At 49.9% G+C, this 13,870-nt stretch overlaps 1 protein-coding gene across 4 annotated transcripts in view; it reads right to left on the reverse strand.

Annotated features, from left to right (window-relative positions):
* The window catches only part of SFXN5 (sideroflexin 5), an 82,412-nt gene that overhangs the window by 50,510 nt on the left and 18,032 nt on the right, over window positions 1-13,870 (reverse strand). For 3 of the 4 annotated variants that reach the window (XM_033161144.1, XM_033161143.1, XM_033161145.1), the window contains exon 3: window positions 7,405-7,482. In XM_033161144.1, the coding sequence (XP_033017035.1) occupies window positions 7,405-7,482 (78 nt within the window). Of the gene's footprint in view, window positions 1-6,407; window positions 6,502-7,404; window positions 7,485-13,870 lie in introns of those variants that run through there. The other variant, XM_033161146.1, reaches the window with a different exon arrangement.

The following is a 13,870-nucleotide window of genomic DNA, read 5'->3' on the forward strand; positions in this document are numbered from 1 at the left end:
CAGACATTTGGGTCTCTTCCCCACTCCCCACAGCCTCATTCAGACCCACAGTCAAGTCCCCAATTGCTCACGTGGGGGATCTGCTGAAGCGCCCCCCACCCTGCCACGGACCACCTATGGCGGGTCTCCCTGTCTTCTGCCCAAGGGACACCCGCTGCCACCGTACACCACCTGGTGAAACAGGCTCTGCCCTGGCCACCTCCATCAGGCACTTTGTGGGGAACTGGGGCAAACTGGGGGGCCTTTAATGGGGGACCCCCCTCCTCCCGCTAAGGGCTGCCAAAGGGCTTCTCAGAGTGCCGGCCCCAGCATCCTGCAATCTGTATCTTGTGCAGGGCTGAGTAATACTTAGGCGCTAGGCGAGGCGAGAGGAAGTGAAAAGTGGCATTTTACTGCAAACAGACCTCTTCGCTCTTCATCAACAGTGTAAAAGAAAAGCCATTTATCCCCGCAAAGGGATGCTGTTTGGCCTCCGGCAGACTCTCTGTCCTCTGCTGTGCCTGAGCCAGCGGGAGGGGCCCTTCCCGCTGCTAACCTGATTGAAGGGGGAGCCCAGCAATAAATACCTGCCCATTAGGGTGGCAGAGTCTCTTTGCACTTCAGCCACAAAGGGAGATGAATCCATCTCCAGGCAGAGAGCTGCGGAGGCTGCATTCGGCAAGGGCGAGGAGGGGTGCGAAGTTACCACCCCGAGGAAGCACCCCTTCTTCCTCTCGGGTGGAAGCAGGCTGGAGATTGGGAAGGCGAGAGCAAGTCCACCTCCCCGGGAGCAGGCCAGCGGATAGTGATGCCTAGCCACCCCGTTTCACAGGGAGGCATGCTTGTGTTAAATGGGTGGCGATTTCCGGTTAGCTCTTCTGCAGCAGCTGGTGGGAGCAGTAATTAAAAGGACTTAAAGGTGAGGGAAGCGGCAGCTGGGTGAGATACCTTGCTGCCAGGAGGCTGTGGTCAGGGGCACGGCCGGCAGAGGAAAGCGAGGCAGAAAGCAGGGTGGGCTGGAGATCTTCTACACCAGAGAACATCAGAAGAGCCTGCTGGATCAGGCCCACGGCCCATCTGGTCCAGCATCCTGTTCTCATAGTGGCCAACCAGGTGCCCCCAAGGGAAACCTGCAAGCAGGATCCAAGCAGGACCCTCCAGCTGTGGAGGCAGAGCTTGGGCATAATGGCTCGCAGCCATCGATAGCCTTCTCCTCAGTGAGGAAGGACATTTGTCTGCATGCCTCATCTGATAACTGTGAACCAAAAGCTGTGAAGTTTCCTGCACCTACATAGAATGGAGTGCTGCAACAGAAGAGGCAGGAAGGAGCCCTCTAAGTCAGGGGTCAGCAACCTAAGGCCCATGGGCCACAAGCAGCCCACAGGGGTCATTTAACCAGCCCACGAGCCACCCACGAACCAAGCCACCCACTCAGCGAGTCCCCGCTCACTGCGCTAAACCGGCACAGCGCGGCGTGGGGACTCGCTTCCGCGGCACCAGAAATCGCATCTGCAAATGCGCAGATGCCAGAAATTCCAGGCGCACGCGCTTATGCACGCACACGATCCGGCCCGCGGAGGGATCTCCGCTGGAGTGAACCGGCCCAGGTGAGGTAAACCTTGCCGACCCCTGCTCTAAGTGACCAGCCTAGGCTGATCACCAGGAAAATATATGGGGAAGTCCTCTGGTTGCAGTGATAAGAAGGTGAAAGGAGCCTGGCTGCTGGATCAGGGCAAACAGGGCTCCTCAGGCCCAGCCTCCTGTTCGCCAAGCAAATGCCTCTTCTTGGAAACCCCCAAGCAGGATTCCAGCACAAGAGCAACTCCCCCCCCCCCCGCCCTCCTGTGAGCTCCAGCAACTGGTGTTCAGAAGCACCACAGCCTCTGACTGTAGAGGGCAGAGCACAGCAGTGGCCACAGATAGCCCTCTCCTCCGTAAATTTGTGGAATCCTCTCTTCAAGCCATCTAGGTTGGTGGCCGCCACTGCCTCCTGGGGGAGGGAGGGAGTTCCATAGTTTAACAAGGCACGGCATGAAGAAGTCGTTTCTTTTATCTGCCCTGAAGCTTCTGACATTCAGCTTCACTGGATGTCCCTGAGTTCTAGAGCCAAGAAGCTGAGCTGCAAGCCAGAGAGCCCTAGAAACTTAGCCCTAGGCAGCCATCCAGTCTAAGGCTTCTCTATCAGGACATCTCAAACCGCCATGCTTGGTGGCTCCTCTGATCTTGTGGGTCCTTTGGGCAGGCTGGAAAACAAGCTCCAAACACAGGTGGCACCTCCACAAAGGGGGGAACTCCAAGGAAGGGACCGTGGAGGTTGGGAAGGAGGTTTCAAAGACTGCCGTCTTTATTTTCTGATCACTCTCTCTTTAAACAAGAGTGACATCTATCCAGCGCTTCCTCCGAGTTCTCAAGCTTCACAAACAAATTAACTTAGGAGGTAACCTGTGGTCCCAAGGTGGGGCTCTGTACACCAGGACCAGCAGATTGGCAGCTCATGCAATCCTTCCAGCAGAGGCGTAACAGAGTCTGCTCCAGGGAGCAGCCAAGCAGGGGAATTTTGCTCTAGCCACACCCCCCGGGTCAACCTCAGGGGCAGCCCTACAATCAGAACACTACAGTAGTCCAACCTGGAGGTTACCCATCAGTTGACAACACCGATCAGGCTACCTTGGTCCAGAAATGGCCACGTGACCCTCCAATAATGGGAGATTCAGCCCCAAACACCTGGAATGGCCAGGTTAGGGAAGGCTGCAGCATCACGTTTTCTGTATGCTCTGCTAAGCACGGATCACAGGAAGCTGGAACTGAGCAGGAGAGCCGAGAAGTTGCCCCCGCAGCCATGAAGGCAGTCCAGGCCCTGCCGACTTCCTCCTCCCCACGGCAGCCCACGCAGTGCTGGGAAACCTTGGCAATGGCCGCCAACAGCCTGTTACCATCATTAGCGGCACACAAGGACGAGCTCCGATGAGGAGCCTTCAGCGGAGGAATTGGGTAACACCTCTTCCTAGGCAAGCTGTTCGCTGGACACTCATCACTGGTGGCTGGGCTGCTTCCACAGCAGAGGAGCCTAGTGCGTTTCCCCATATTAATTTCTGTCATTAATGAGCTGCAGGGCCCGTCCTGCATCTCCCCATCCCAAGCTGGCCTCGCTGAGGAGGGCTGCCCAAGCATGCTCAGGCCCTCCATAGCAGCCAGGAACCAGCAAACAAGGAGGGAAGTCGGGCATCTTCTGGGCCCCTCTGTTTGAGAACTGTGTCTCCAGCAGATGCATCCTGGAAGCGCCCCCAAGCAGGATGCAAAGACAGTAGTGCTGCCCAGCATAGCCTCTCCTTGCCCCCAGCATCACATCCCAGGTGGCCTGAGTAAGACATGGGGGAGCAATGCCATCAAATCATAGAATTGTAGATTGCAACCCAGGAACCACAGCTGAAGAATCCCTGTCAAATGGCCAGTCAGCCTCTCTTTAAAAACTTTTAAGGCTAATTCCAGGCAGCTGAGGACAGAGCTGCTAACACACACTTTGAGAAACGGGGAGACTCAGAAACGCTGCCCGCTGCCCCTTCTTCCCCTCAGCCTCATCATCTGCCATTTCAGCACAGAGGAGGCAACCATGTGAACTTCTGAGATGGGGACAGACAGAACCGAGCATCCCTAGATAAGAATCCCAGCAAATCAAATACACTTAACTACGGTGCATTTTTGCGACACGAACAATCCCTTCTAAGCACTTCGGATGATCTTTTCCAGCTGCAGAAACGATTTGCCACAGTTGCTTCCACGCCGTTGCTGAGTGGCCCGCCACCGCTAAGTTTTGATCTGTTCTGTGGATGGATTATTTCGTTTATTTATTTAACACTGCCGCTGTGCATCACATTATCCGGAGCCACAAGAAGAATGCAACAGATCCTTGCAAAATCCAACGCAGGGGAAGGCAACAGGCTCAGGAGATGCTCTGCACATTAGTAGTGCATTGCCCAAGCTTCCTGTGGCTGCTCCAGGGTTCTGTTTTTGCATAGGGTAGAAACATTTTAATGAATGGTAGGTTTTGTATGATTTTTAAAAAATTAGTACACTGTGTCTATGCTTATGTTTTTACAGGTGCTGCAAGTCTCTTGGAGACCTTTGGGTAACGAAGTGACTATCAAAATCATTGTCATCGTCATCATGGACTAAAGAGCTGGAGGAGCCCAGTTACACCCCCATAATAGCTCACCTGGCACAGGAAGGGCCAGAGAAGAGCTCAAGGGCTGCCTCTTTCGGAGGCGCTCGCTCTCCAACCAAGGGAGCCGAGCCGAGGGCAGGCGCTCAAAGGACTCTGGTCACTCCCAACGCTTGTTGGAACAAACTGCTCACGATGCGCTCTCTGTGGTACTGTGTTCCACCTGGCCCCGTGGGCACCTTCAAGGGACCAGGAGAGGCCAGGTGGGTCATCTGGCGGTATGGGGGAGGGAGAGATGCAAGTGGAAGAAAGGGAGCAGGGGAGGGTGGGCAGAAGGAACCAACGCCCGCTAGCAGCAGACCCCTCCTGCAATGGGGCCTTCCCCAAACACCAGCTGCTCTGCGCTTTTGACACATGCCAGACACTTACTAGCCCATCTGCCGGCAAGGCACTTTCCTTCACAGCCTACTGGCTCACAGCCGCCACCCAGCACCATTCCTGGCGCTGCTCCTTGACACTCGCCAAGTGCAGAGCTGGCGCCGTGTACCTGCCACCCGCATCCCACGGGCAAGGTCTCCATTTCCCTCCCACCCCAATTCTTCCTTGCTCCTGCAGCCCTTGTTTCTGGAACAAAGAGGCCCCTTCCTGGCATTCAGGTAGGTTAGGCTAAACAAGGGCAATCCTGCTGCCTCTACACAGCCAATTTAGCGGGGATGCCCACCCAGGAGGATTTTCCAGAGGATCTTCGTGCAACACGTCTCCATCCCAGTTGTCCAAAAGTTGTCTGGACGAGGCCTTCCTGGCCACAGTAGTGAAGAACCCTGAACTGGCTGAACCATGAATTGGGGAGTGGGGAGGTCAATCTTTGGGCTTGAACCTCTCCTGTAGAGGAAAATAATTTTGCACCGATACATCTGTGCTCACAGCCAATGGGGGAGAGAGGATGTCATTGGACAAAACGTTGGTTGTGGACACAAGAAACCCAAGTTCAAATCCCAGCTCAGCCATGGCCAAGTGAAAGGATGTGTCTCCTCTCCCAGATGCTCTCTGCAACAACTTGTCATGTCCAGACTACCCCTGGATGGAAATCCAAACAATGCACCCCTGGCACCATAGAGATGGGGTCAGGGGGCAGCACACAGTGAAAAATATAGACCCCTCCGATTGCAAAGCTGTGCCTGCACCAAGTTTGCTCACACCCCCGGACACAACTATGCCATGGTTCTCTGCCACAAGAATCATAGAATCACAGAGTTGGAAAAGACCCCAAGGGCCATCCAGTCCAACCCCCTGCCAAGCAGGAAACACCATCAAAGCATTCCTGACAGATGGCTGTCAAGCCTCCGCTTAAAGACCTCCAAAGAAGGAGACTCCACCACACTCCTTGGTAGCAAATTCCACTGCCGAACAGCTCTCACTGTCAGGAAGTTCTTCCTAATGTTTAGGTGGAATCTTCTTTCTTGCAGTTTGAATCCATTGCCCCTTGTCCGCTTCTCTGGAGCAGCAGAAAACAACCTTTCACCCTCCTCTATATGACATCCTTTTATATATTTAAACATGGCTATCATATCACCCCTTAACCTTCTCTTCTCCAGGCTAAACATACCCAGCTCCCTAAGCCATTCCTCATAAGGCATCGTTTCCAGGCCTTTGACCATTTTGATTGCCCTCCTCTGGACACGTTCCAGCTTGTCAGTATCCTTCTTGAACTGCGTGCCCAGAACTGGACACAGTATTCCAGGTGAGGTCTGACCAGAGCAGAATATAGTGGTACTATTACCTCCCTTGTTCTAGCCACTATACTCCTATTGATGCAGCCCATAATTGCATTGGCTTTTTTAGCTGCTGCATCACACTGTTGACTCATGTCAAGTTTGTGGTCTACCAAGACTCCTAGATCCTTTTCACATGTACTACTCTCAAGCCAGGTGTCAGCCATCCTGTATTTGTGCCTTTCATTTTTTTTGCCCAAGAAATTAGGGTGACCACCAGTTTTAAGAGGATTAAACAGAGCAATGGAGGAAAGGCTTAAGAAGGCCATCCGTCATGTGAGTTAAAATGGAGCTCCAAATTCAGAGGCAGCACCCTGTTGTTTCCCAGGTGTTGGGGACTGTTGGGGACTGTTTCCCAGGTGTTGGGGACTGTCAAGCTCCTAAGGCCACTGGGCTGCATGTGAGGGCGGCGAAACAAAATCTGGCAGAAACTTGGGATCACCAGAAATGTCCAATGCCTGAATCAAGTTTTGAATCTGGTTTTCTTTACCTCAGAACTCAGAACTCGAATGCTTTATAGACTTCTTGGCATCTTTTGATTGTTTGGATTCTGGCAGCTGTCAAAAATGAAACTTCATAACCTGACAAACACTGTCAAAACATTAAATACCACTGCATGTCAGCTGTCAAATAAAGTGTGAAATTTCAAGCACTAAAGTCCAGCATCAATGAACATCACATATTAAAACATCCAATTAATATCTGGCAAATATTCAGAGGCTGGATGCGTACACATAGTGTCGTTTTAACCAGGGTTTCTTCCACAAGCCACAAGCTGTCTCACGGACGATTCTAGAAGCCCCACAGCTTGGTTCCTCCAAGGCTTCTATGTTTTGCCTTGCACCTTTGTGGCTTGGTGAGCATCTGGGGCAGCCAAACAAACCATGGTTAAGCAAGGCTGTTTGCTTCAGACACAATGCTAAGCAGTAGTGAGAACAAGCCATGCTCCATAAATCTACAAACCATGGCTTCACAATGTGGTTTTTGTCAGGAAACCAACCACAGTTGGCCTTCTAGGCTGGGTTAAACATAGGATACAGAAAATATTCAATATCAGAACGCACAGAGGAGAATGTTTGGCTCTAGGCTAGATGCATCTTTGTCTTGATCTAAATTATGGGGTTCAAATGCAGAAGGGAGCACATCCGATGTGCACCTGACTCTCAAAGATGCAGACGTGCCTGTAGAGCACAGACCCCATTTTGGCCATGGAACTTATAGCAGCAGATCAGTAGGTTCTTATGCTTACGCAAAGCTTGTACAGTGGTAGCTCTGGTTACGTACTCAATTTGTTCCGGAGGTCTGTTCTTAACCTGAAACTGTTCTTAACCTGAAGCACCACTTTAGCTAATGGGACCTCCCGCTGCCGCTGCGGGGCCAGAGCACAATTTCTGTTCTTATCCTGAAGCGTTATTTCTGGGTTAGTGGAGTATGTAACCTGAAGCGTACGTAACCCGAGGTACCACTGTACAAAGATCCATGCACTTCAGTTACCTCTTTGTTGGTGACTCCTGGGGGCAGAGTCCCATGTTTATAATCCTCCAGCAACTGCACAGCTTCTTTAAGACGACTCTGCACACAAACAACAAGCAGAGGTGAGAGTTAGCAGCAGCTATTCCACAAGGGGTGGGGGGAGGACTACAGTTCACACCAGGTGTCAATAAACTACCCAGGGGCACCAGCTGGCCAAGACACTTAGCTGAATTTTAAAACTGTGAATTTTCTGTCCTCAAGGCCTAGTTGTGGCTTTGGCCGTCTCACAGGGAGGATGCTCTCTGCAACCAGGTGGACTAGGAAGGGGGACCCTGGAAATGCCAGCTCATCCTGCAGGTGCAAAAGAGCTGGCCTGGCTGCACAGGAAGCCCTTTGGGGGAAGGCATGGGAGTGGAGATACTGAAATCACCCCCTGGCCCAAGGAAGACCTCAGCTACACAGTTCCTGAACAATCTCCTTCAAGGAAGTCCACTCAGGTCCTAGAAAATTAGATATATGTTTTACACCAAGAAAAGTTCTGTTATTGGAATAAATCATGCAACTTGTGCAAAAACTACCCAAGTATTTTCATTTGTCTGTCTGTTAGTTTATAAGAATCTTAATAAACCAACTCATTAAAAAATATGCAGTAAAATCATTAAAACATCAATAAACTTTAAAGTCTTAAAATTCTAGAATCATAACATATGGAAGAAATGACCAACACTGAATCAAATTAAATTAGCTAAAAGTGTTGGCGAAACCAATCCATTTTCAGCAAGGGAAGCAACATGAGGCCTGCCGGGTGCCTGTCTGATTTCCGTGGGGGAAATGCCATCTACTCATATACAATTATCAAGAGGTCCGTTCTGCCCTGACGGCCTCAAGGGTAGCAGGTGGGCAATGTGATCTCCTGAGAAGTCCTCCACTCCCCTTCCTCTCCTTCATCCAGCCAGAGATTCAAAGTGGTTCTTCTTGAATTAAGCAGCGTAAGAATGCATTCCTTGCCTCAGTCAGCACTTAGGGCAGCAATAGATTTACAACTGAACAATTCCCATTGAAGAATTATGTTAAATGTAAAAAAAATGATACAACACAAAAGTTCAAGTTTGAACACTGCTGTTGCTTTATCAAAGTTTACTGCAAGTTTTGAAGAAAAGGCCTTTTAGGAAAAAGAATCCAGTTGGCTCCAAAGGTTTTGGCTTCTGCAGCTACTGGAGCCCCACAGAAGGAGGAGAAGGAAGAGACCTTCTCTTCGCGTTCTGCCACCCAGATTGCTCCTTCCTCAGGCTCCCGATAATTGCACGGAGATCTCTTTCTTCCTTTTTCATTGCAACATCTAAGGCAGCTTTGCAATTTGCTTGGGAAACTGCAGAAAAGGGCGCCAACCTGAGAGCTGGAGGTGCAGCAGAGAGGGGGCTTTTTAGAGAGCTAATGAGAGGAGACCCCCACCTCCCCACCCAGCCAACACACTGCCCGCCTGGGCACTCACTAACTTAAGACATTCGTTGCTGGCTTTTCATCAGACCAAAACGATAAACCTACATCTAGTAAACGATGAATCTAGTGCTATCATGTCCTCCTGAAAGCTGGTTATTAAAAAATTGAGATTCTGAACACAGGACATTAGTTTATACCAAGTCAGAGCAATGGTCCCTCAGTACCTTGTCCCTGTGGTCTGCCACCGTGCTTTGGCCCTTTCCCTTTCGCTCACCTTCTGCAGAAACAGGGCACTGTGCAGGAGAAAATGCAACACTGCTGGGGCCACCACACAGAAGGCCCCGATTCAGACTCCGGATTATTGGCAAACCAAATTAGGCAAAACTGGGAGAAGATCTCAGGTAGGAGGTCTCGTATTGGAGGCAGGAGGGAAGGGGTGCTATTCATTTGCAAATGATCCATCACCCCAGAACACTGAAGGAAGGACACCATGCAGAAGGAGAATACCTACATGGCGAAGAATGGTCTCCTCCACCCATTCAGGTCATGGGGGGGGGGGTTCTTTTCCAAGCCCCACATAGGAGTGGCCCCTCTCTGTCAAGGTGCCCAGACTGTGAAACCCTCTGCTCCAGGAGATGCGCTTGGCCCCCTCTCTGATAATCCCATGTCAAAACGATTCTACTTCAGCAAGCCAATGGGCCTGGCTGAGCTGTGGGGTTTACGTGGGTCCACTATTTATCAGCCACCTCATGCAATGAGTCTCCAAGGCTCTCCAGTTGTTTTTCTTACTAGTTTAGTTTTGAGCTTTATAAATTGTGTTACTGATTATGATGGGTGGCATCTGAGTAGGTTTTACTCAGAGCAGACCCACTGAAAGTAATGAACTTGACTAAGTTAGGCTCACTGATTTCAATGGATCTACTTGGAGTAAAGCTTGGCTGACTATTTTTATTATTTATTAAATTTATATACCACCCTCCATTAATAAACCACAGGGCACAACGGTAGAAGAATGGCAGGCGAAGATGATGGACTATGCGGAATTGGCAAAGCTGATGGGGAAAATCCAAAACCAGAGTGACCAAGCGTTCCAGGGAGAGTGGAGTAAATTTATTCAATATATAGACAATAATTACACACACATAAAGACACTAGCTGGACTGTGATAAAATTCGCAATGTTTAATAGAAGAAACTTTCTACTAATGCTTTAAGTTTTAAATAATTTAAGATAAATGTATAATTTAGATGGTATAAATGTGTGGATGTAAGATGTGATTTATAAAAACCAGATGACAGAATGGAGGGCAGTCAAACACTTGGCAGAGCTACGAATTTGTAAAGGGGATATGATGTTATAATACTGTTAAAAATGGAAAATTAATTTAAAAAATATTTATTTTTTTAAAAAAAGAAACCACAGGGCACAAAATACAACACAAAATGCATGCTGTTTGTAAACCACCTTCAGCACTGCTGCGTGCAAGGGAAAGGTGATACCTGCTCTTAATAAATACAAGATTTGCATCAATATAAAAACCATTATTGGACACAAAATACCAAGGAGCATAACCCTCAGGCCACATTGCACTGGGTGACGGTGAGGCCCAGTCTGTAAGCCCAGGCAGCAATGTGGAAAGCCTTCCAGAAGATGTTTGGCCCAACCTTTGGTGGACTTTCAAATGAAAGGACATAGGAAGAGCTGGCCATGATCCAGGGTGATGGGAGTCGTGGGAAAGCTTCCCTTGGTCTACACTGACCGGCTCACCTGGACTCCCAAAGCGTGCCTTGGGAGAGCAAAGAAGTGGCAGCCAGGAGAACACAGGTCATTCCGTCCCCTGAAAAGGGCCAGTGTCCTCACGGCATAGGGGCGCCATTAAGCGTTGGCCCAGAACCCAAGCCTTACTGGACCTTGGAGCAAGGCACTTTTCATGCCAAGAGCCACAGCATTCCAGTGAAACTGATTTATGTTTAGACCCCACCCATCTAGCTGTGTTTCCCCAGCCACTCTGGGCGGCTGACAGAATATCTAAAACAGAATAAAGCACCAAACATTAAAAACTTCCCAGTACAGGGCTGCCTTCAGATGTCTTCTACATGTTGTATAGTTCTTCTGGCAAGAGCCAGAAGCCACACGCTGGTGGCCGTTTCCGCCTCCTTTTGCTCCTGTGCGATGTCGCTCTGCTGCCTATCAGTGACTCCACAAGGAGCAGAGAATCACAGAGTTGGAAGGGACTCTTGGGGTCATCTACTCCAACCCCCTGCAATGCAATGCTCGCTAGGCTCCAGAATGGGGTCCCCCCACCAAAGCAAGTCTGGGGGTGGGGGACTAGGGTAAGGGGGACACGCGGACATCAGGAATTGCGGCAAAGACAGACTCCTGCCTTCCGAGGCCAGCACAACCTTGGGGGCAAAACCTTAAGAGATTAGCACCGCAAGCTGTTGAGCCTTTCTTTGAAGGAAGACTAATCGAAGACTAATCCGCAGAAGTGACATGCCAACCACATTGTATGCAGACATAGAGCAATATTCCAGTTCCGTGCTGGCCGGGGAGATCAGCTTCCTAGCAGGAATGCAGGAGGGAATTAGGCAATGCTTCTTCTGCACTCCAAATAACAGGCTCTGCCTCTGCAGACAAGTTCCTGAAAGGCAGCCGCAACAGTCAAGGGCAAGAAGGGCAGAGGGGGCACTGTTGTGACCCCCTGGATGCAGCTGTGATCTAGGCACTGAGCTGGAGGCTGCAGGAGTTGGATCGGGTTCAGGGCTTGGAGCTGACTGCTGAGCATGGGAAGAGCATCGCATCCAAGGCCGCTGGACAACAGTCCCCAGAGAGACCTCCAATTTGCACACGCAGAGAGGAGGGTCAGGCAATGAGGCTGCCAGGGCACACCGCTAGCACCCTCCCCACTCCTGCAGAAAGGGAGGCTCCTCCCAGCCCCATGCTTGTTGCAGACACCGCCTGTTTAACCGAGATAAACTACAGTGTGGTTGCTTCCTTCCAGGAGAAACGTCAGTAGCAAATCTGGATTTTAATTTTCACAAGGAGGGAGGATTGGGATGGAGCTGAAAATCGTGCTGGCCCTTTCCTTCCCTGCCACAAAAGTGAGAATATTTTCCTCCCATTTAAACCAGATGCAGCTCCCGAGGCAAAATAACCAAAAAAAAAAAAAAAAAAGGCATGGAAAGGTTTGCAATAAAATAAAAGGGAGTGAAAGAGACCAGTTGACCCAAGATCTAGAGGAGGAAAGCCAGAAGCCTGCCCCCGACACACACCTAGATTTTGAAGGACTGACAATCCTTCTGGCAGCATTGTGGCCGTGCGGAGAGAGAGGCAAGTGAGTGGACGGTAACTAAGGAGCCGAAGGAAGTGACCCAGTTCCACACAAAAAGCAAAGCAAACAAGAACGGTCTGCTTAGCATTCGGGGAGCTCTTTCCACTTGCTGCTGGTATGTTTTCGATGCTGGGATTACCTAGCAGGAGTTGTTCTTCTTTGCAAGGGATCTACGTGGCACACTGTGCTCCTCTGAATGGAATCATTGGGGGGGGGGCGGTGAAAATAAATGAATGGTCTTGTCCTCTACCCCCCTCCCCACCCACCTTAACTGAGGAATCCTTTGTAGTCGCTGTTAACAACAACCCTGGCCAAAGCCAATCGTTCTGAATAGGACAAATGGCACATGCAAACCATGTCCAATCTCTGCTTCAAACACTTGTGCGTTACCTTATCCCTTCTTTGGCACCAGAGAGTCAAAAATAAAACCTGAATGGACAAAAAGGACCAGTCCAGACCAGAGAAGGTGCAACAGAGGATGGAGCTGAAAAGAAGCAGTGGGTGGGTGCTCCCACTTCCGGGGGCCTGCTTTTGGGACGGGGTCCAGGTTCTGGCAGTGCCAGCCGTGAGGACGCGATGTTCGCCAGCATCAGGACCCCCCCCTTCAGTGGAAAGGAGGCGCTGGGCTTTCTTCACCCTCTTCTCTCCCCGCAGGTGGCCTGGGGGCTGTATCAGAGCTGCCAGGCCCCTCCAGGAGCCTCCCCAGGCCTCTGCTGCGGCCAACTCTTTCTCCACAGCCAAGCACCTCGCCTCCCTTCACCGATGGAAAGGAGAAGCTGCCAGCATCCCCATAACCAGGCTCCTTTGTGGAACTGCGTATGTCTTCACCATGCCATTTATTTACTTACTTATTGCATAAAATTTATATACCGCTAAAAACAACAACAACCCTCAAAACGGTTTACAAGAAGATAAAACACCAAAAACAATTAAAAATTATAGCAAACATGCAAAAAGTTAAAATACTAAAACAGGTTAAAATTCACACCAGATTGCCAAGCATCCGGACAGCCTTGTCTAAACAAGAACGTTTTTAGCAGGCGCCGAAAAGAGTACAGCATATCAATTGGCAGGGAGTTCCAAAGTGCAGGTGGCCCCTCCCTAAACGACCAGCTTCTTACAAATGGAGAACGGGTATTTTATCAAGTCTTATTTTGTATGCGTTTTAAAAACACAGGGCACCCAATGTTATCAGTTGAAATCCTCTACCTTAAAATGGTCTGGGCTCTTGTCCTTCCTAACTAGGTTCCAGGATAAGTTCAACTTTAGCTAGATTCCCAAAGGTCAGTGTTTCTGAAATGCTTTAATTGATTTGTCTTATTCTGTTTCATTTTAGTGAATGGCAGCACCTCTTTGCTTGGCTAATTTGTACTGTAATAGCATTGTGTTTTGTTTACTACATACCCAACTGTTGTAAGTTAAGAGACTTTAAGCAGCTGGCTTAGGCTGCAACCCTATACCTGGGGAGAGACTTGTTGAACTAAGTGGGACTTGGTAGAAATTCATAGGACTGCACTGAAGTAGCCTTTCTCTTAATGAATTTAGGGACTACGAGTGACTGTGCATTGTAGGACCTGTGAAACACCCTGAGACCTGTGGGCATAGGGCAGTATATATAAATTCAATAAATAAATAAAAGTAAGTGCGCCACTGGAGGGCCCCTGCGAAATGAGCACCTCCAGGGGCCCTGAGAGAGAGAGAGGGAGCCAGATTCTA

Source organism: Lacerta agilis, chromosome 9 (genome assembly GCF_009819535.1).
Source record: "Lacerta agilis isolate rLacAgi1 chromosome 9, rLacAgi1.pri, whole genome shotgun sequence".
NCBI lineage: Eukaryota > Metazoa > Chordata > Lepidosauria > Squamata > Lacertidae > Lacerta > Lacerta agilis.